The sequence below is a fragment of the Colobus angolensis genome, unplaced genomic scaffold (assembly GCF_000951035.1).
Source record: "Colobus angolensis palliatus isolate OR3802 unplaced genomic scaffold, Cang.pa_1.0 Scaffold110, whole genome shotgun sequence".
NCBI lineage: Eukaryota > Metazoa > Chordata > Mammalia > Primates > Cercopithecidae > Colobus > Colobus angolensis.
In genome coordinates this window covers 1,671,254-1,676,662 of record NW_012112031.1, presented here as the reverse complement: position 1 = coordinate 1,676,662, position 5,409 = coordinate 1,671,254, and the positions used below count along the sequence as shown (strand labels likewise).

The 5,409-nt window shown below is 59.2% G+C and overlaps 1 protein-coding gene across 3 annotated transcripts in view; it reads right to left on the bottom strand.

Moving 5' to 3' along the window:
• The window catches only part of SERPINF2 (serpin peptidase inhibitor, clade F (alpha-2 antiplasmin, pigment epithelium derived factor), member 2), a 12,934-nt gene extending 8,496 nt beyond the window's left edge, over window positions 1-4,438 (bottom strand). Inside the window, exons 1-7 of one of the 3 annotated variants that reach the window (XM_011956022.1) lie at window positions 4,365-4,438; window positions 2,622-2,688; window positions 2,468-2,506; window positions 2,288-2,350; window positions 1,776-1,977; window positions 525-668; window positions 174-377 (exon numbers count right to left, since the gene is read on the bottom strand). In XM_011956022.1, coding sequence (XP_011811412.1) covers window positions 174-377; window positions 525-668; window positions 1,776-1,977; window positions 2,288-2,350; window positions 2,468-2,506; window positions 2,622-2,684 — 715 coding nt within the window. In that variant the 5' untranslated portion in view covers window positions 2,685-2,688; window positions 4,365-4,438. Of the gene's footprint in view, window positions 1-173; window positions 378-524; window positions 669-1,775; window positions 1,978-2,277; window positions 2,351-2,467; window positions 2,507-2,621; window positions 2,689-4,192; window positions 4,238-4,364 lie in introns of those variants that run through there. The other 2 variants (XM_011956014.1, XM_011956028.1) reach the window with 2 other exon arrangements.
• Window positions 4,439-5,409: the final 971 nt, after the last annotated feature.

The window sequence follows — 5,409 nt, the reverse complement described above, 5'->3', positions numbered from 1 at the left end:
AACCCGGGAGGCGGAGCTTGCAGTGAGCTGAGATCCGGCCACTGCACTCCAGCCTGGGCGACAGAGTGAGACTCCGCCTCAAAAAAAAAACAAAAACAACAAAAAAAACAAAAAGGCCTGCACGTGCCAGCTCAGCCTACAGGGTGGGGGATCTGAGAGGCGGAGGAGCACACCCTGGAAGTGGATGGCGTTGAGGAGAAGCAACACGGTGTCTTCCGGCAGCTCAGAGAGGAACTCCTGGATCTTCCCCTCCGTGGCCTCCTTCACCCATTGGTTGATGTTTGCCAGGTCATCTTCCTGCTTTCCCGTCAGGCTCACGGGCTTTGCACCAAATAGCCGTTCGGACTGTTCCAGGAAATCTTCTCTGATGGGAAATCCTGCATGGAGGGAGCACAAGCTGTTCCCAGGGCTCAAGGCTCCACAGCCAGCCACGCTCCCACTGGCTACCAGAGGCCCAGCCCCTCTCTCTCACCTCCTCCACCCCCCGGGCAGGACTGAGGCAGCTCCCTGCCGTCAGTGCCTACCTTTCTGCAGGTACATCCTGGCAGCCAGTCGGAACGCGCCGGGGCCCAGGTTTTGGCAGAGGCGGCTCAGCAGATGGGGTAGGCAGGGCCCCGAGCCCACGTGCAGCACCTGTTGCAGCCTCTGCAGCGTGTGGTTCTGAGCACCTGGAGGGCACCGCACAGGCTAAGGCCCAGCCGTGGGTCCTTTCTCACCCCCACTGCTCACTCCAGTCCCTCCTGGATGCCCGTGGCGAGCACATCCACGGGACCACACGCTATCCTTCCACAGCCACGGATCTGCTCTGCGTGACTCTCACCCCTGTGGCTGACGGGCTGGGTGACCTCAGCTCACGCGTTACCTTCCCTCTCTGGGCTTCCGTTTCCCAGAGAGAGACCCTCCAGCACAGTGGGAAAGAGTGCAGCTATCAAACTTATCAAACGTGTGCATAGGAATCGCCAGGAGGGGCCAAGCGCAGCGGCTCACGCCTGTAATCTCAGCACTTTGGGAGGCAAAAGTGGATCACCGGAGGTCGAGAGTTCGAGACCATCCTGGCCAACATGGTGAAACCCCCATCTCTATTAAAAATACAAAAATTAGCTGGGCGCGGTGGCTGGTGCCTGCGATCCCAGCTATTTGGGAGGCTGAGGCAGGAGAATGGCTTGAACCCAGGAGTCGGAGGTTGTAGTGAGCCAAGATCGTACCACTGCACTCCAGCCTGGGTGACAGAGCAAGGCTCTGTCTCAAAAAAAAAAAAAAAAAAAGCATGAGGAAGACTTGTAAATAAGCAGATTCCCCGGCCCAGTCCCTGAGATCTGATTCACACAGATGGATGGGTGGGGGCCCAGGAATCTGCATTTGTTGTTGTTGTTGTTGTTGAGATGGAATCTCGCTCTGTTGCCCAGGCTGGAGTGCAGTAGCGCGATCTCGGCTTACTGTAAGCTCCGCCTCGCAGGTTCAAGCAATTCTCTGCCTCAGCCTCCCAAATAGCTGGGATTACAGGCACCTGCCACCGTGTCTGGCTAACTTTTTTTGTATTTTTAGTAGAGACGGTGTTTCACCATGTTGGCCAGGCCTGACCTCATGATTTGCTCGCCTCAGCCTCCCAAAGTGCTGGGTTTACAGGCATGAGCCACCACACTCGGCCTAGGAATCTGCATTTTTACCAAACAGCCACGTGACCCTGGTGGAGGAACCACTACAGAGAACCACTGAGTACTGAGTTCCTACTGGCCTCCCAGCTCTCTTGGTCTGGACAAGTGGTGCCAGGGTACCTAGTGCCAGGTGAGACAGCGCCAGGGCCACACTCAGGGGTGACAGGATGAGGTTGGGGCAGGTGGACGTTTGAGCCACCAGGGAGAACAGGTCGGCAGTGAAGGCCATCATGGCCTGGGCCAGCCTGCGGGTCTGCTCTGGAGTGGGGTCTCTGCTGCAGACTCCTGGGGGACTCTTCAGGGCAGTCTGGCCACCAGGCTCCTGCAGGGACAGATCAGGGGTCAGGGAGGTCAAGCGGTCAGCTCCAGGTTCTGTGTTGAAGGTCTTGTCACAGCCCCCGTGCCTGAGGACAGCAGGGCCTTGTCCCAGTCCCAGGGGAGAGGGAGCGTCAGGCAGAGGGCACTGGCATTCTGGGGCCTGGCGCCCACCTTCGGTCCTTCCCGCCCTCTCTCCCTTCTGGCCTCTGGACTCCAGAGCCTCAGCCTCACCACGCGCCCCTGCTCCCCACCCCTGCCGATGGCCCCTCCTCCCTCTGGCCCCGCCCACTCTTCCCCAGCCCACCTGGTTGTACCTGGTTGCCCAACTTGAGGAGAGTAAGTGGGGACACCTTCTCCTGGTTTGGCCCACTAGTTAGCTGCAGAAAGGAAGCAGATGGAGAGCGACCCTTCCCACAGGCCCCCCACCCTGCCCAAGCCACCAGTGAGACCCCCGGGACCTTCCACCCAGTCACAGGCTCCTCACTCCCCAGTACCTGCCAGCCCAAGGGCTCCATGGCGCTCACAGGGGAGAACTGCGGAGAAAGGGGTGAGGATAGGAGGCCCCTCGGAGCCAAGCCCTCCCTCCACGCCAATGTCCCTCTTCTTCCCCCTCCACCCCACCCCACCTCGACTCCAGCCCAGCCTCACCGCGGAGCAGGGACCTTGCAGGCAGGACCAGCTGAGCACCAGGAGCCCCCAGAGCGGCGCCATGTTCCTGCGGCAGGGACAGAAAGCTCTGTTCCCGTCTCCCGTTCCCACGCCCGCCAGGGAACCCTACCCACGCCATCACAGACACCGCCAAGTCCTGGGTCACGATTGCCAAGGGGAAGAAGCAGGCTCCAGAATCAGAGCAGATCCCAAACACAGGAGCAGCGGCTGCCGCTCCTGGGGCTGGGACATCCCCCCCAGCTCCTTCCCCCAGTTTAGTTTCTGGTGTTTCGTATTGCATGCACTGAGGGCGTTTTGGTGAATAGGAGGGAAATACCAAAACAAAATGTTCTCGTTCTTCAAGGCCCTGAGCTGTGAGTCAGGTCTGCATCTGCACCCAGGCTGCCTCTTGCCAAAGGACCCTGGCACTTCCTGTAACTCTGCCGGGCTCGGCCTTACCTTGTAAAACAGTGGCACAAGTCCCTTATTCCTCTCACATGCATGGTGAGGACCAAAATAAGACCATCTTTTGGGGTTTTTTTGTTTGTTTTTTGAGATGGAGTTTCGCTCTTGTTGCCCAGGCTGGAGTGCAGTGCTACCATCTGGGCTCACTGCAACCTCTGGCTCCTGGGTTCAAGAGATTCTCCTGCTTCAGCCTCCCGAGTAGCTGGGATTGCAGGCGTGTGCCACCACGCCCGGCTAATTTTGTATTTTTTAGTAAAAACGAGGTTTCTCCGTGTTGGTCAGGCTGGTCTCAAACTCCAGACCTCAGGCGATCTGCCCACTTCAGCCTCCTCCCAAAGTGCTGGGATTATAGGCGTGACCATCTTTGTGGCCAGGCACAGTGGCTCACGCCTGTAATCCCAGCACTTTGGGAGGCCGAGGGCAGGTGGATCAGCCTGGCCAACATGATGAAACCTCATCTCTACTAAAAACACAAAAAGTAGCCAGGTGTGGCAGTGGGCGCCTGTAATCCCAGTTACTCGGGAGGCTGAGGCAGAGAATTGCTTGAACCCAGGAGGCAGAGGTTGTAGTGAGCTGAGATCACGCCACTGCACTCCAGCCTGGGCAACAGAGCAAGACTCTGTGTCAAAAAAATAAATAAATAAGACCATCTTTGTAAACCCTGAGTACGATGCTTGGCACTCCCCCAGGTCAGCTCGGCTCAAGGCCACCTCTTCTGGGAAGCCTGCCCTGAAGCCTCCACCACAGGGCTCCCAGCCCAGAGCTCCTACCCAGCCTGCTGCGTCCATTTAGCCCGTCTTTCTCAGGCTGGTCAGGTCTTGCCCACAAGGCTGGACACACCTGTGAGGCCCTGAGGTCTCAGGAGGGGTGGCGAGGTGGCCAGAGAGCTGCCTTTTGACCCAGCAGGGGAGCCCAGTGAATGACTCTGACCAGAGTCACCTCTGCATTTAGGAGAATCACAGGCCTCGACCTGCACTCTGCCTCAGGCTGGCTCTGGGAAGGGCAGGTGTCGGTCTCAGGAGGATAAGTCAGAGGAGGTCTCACAGTCTACCTCCAGCCCACCCCCATCCCACACAAGAGCCCTTGGCCAGGGCCCCGACTCCGACCTGGGCATTAGAATCTTCCTGCCAAGAACAGGCTCCAGTTTTTCAAGTCCCAGAGGAGGCTGGGGAGTGACAGGCCTCCTGAATAAATCCAGCCCAGACCCCTCAGCCAGGGAGGCAGCTCCCTCCTCCTCTCCCGCCCAAGGAGCAGGCCGAGCCGCCCCTCCCCTCGTACCTCTGCGGGCTCCTTGCTGCCACACACGACGTTCCTCTGGTCCCACTTGGGTGCTCCCCACACTCTGCCCGGGCTCCAGCCAGCCCAGCCCACCCCTCCCCTCCCACCAGGACCTTTACTCTCAGCCAACCCCTGTTCAGGTTGCCTTCTCTTCTGGTAAATATTGACTTGTACATCCGGTTAAACATTGACCTTGAAGCCAGAAGCCCCTTTCGCACCAGGGCGTCTAATCCTGAGGCAGCCACACAGAGCCCCCTATATTTGGGTCCCCCCGAGCCTGGAAAGAGGAAGTTCACGAGGAGAGAGGTGAAGAGACTGGATCTGGCTGGCCAAGAGGGCGGATCCAGAAGGCACAGGAACCTAGCACTGTGTTAAGCCTTCCAGAGACCCCACAAGATGTGGATCATCCCTGGTTCAGCCAGGCTCAGAGAGGCCATGTGACCTGCCCAAGGACACAGAGCTGGGCTGAGTCACATCCAGGTTCTCACTGCCATTGTCCTTTCCTCTCCCCGAGAGCTGCCTCCCGCTCCCGAGGGGAGGAAAGGGGAAGCCACAAGAGCCCGTGCAGAGAGCCCGGGATAGGACGGCCACCCCCAACCTCACAAGCCCGGGATCCGGGGTGGCTGCCTTCAGACTGGGCCCGGAAGGCAGGGGGTTAGGGAGGAGAGATGAGAGGGACTCGGCCTCTCCCACTGTCCTGCCACTCTGGAGCAATGTCTCTTTCCGCTACCCAAGAGCGAGGGTTCTGGAAACTGGCCCGGGGCTGTGTGAACCAGAAGCCTGGCAGCCCGTGCAAAGATCAGGCCGCTTCCCATCTTCACACCTGCTCTTCACTGCCCTGCATCAGGCCACTTCCCATCTTCACACCTACTCTTCACCGCCCTGCATCAGGCCGCTTCCCACCCTCACACCTGTTCACCGCCCTGCATCAGGCGGCTTCCCACCCTCACACCTGTTCACTGCCCCGCATCAGGCCGCGTCCCACCCTCACACCTGCTCTTCACTGCCCTGCATCAGGCCGCTTCCCACCCTCACACCTGTTCAC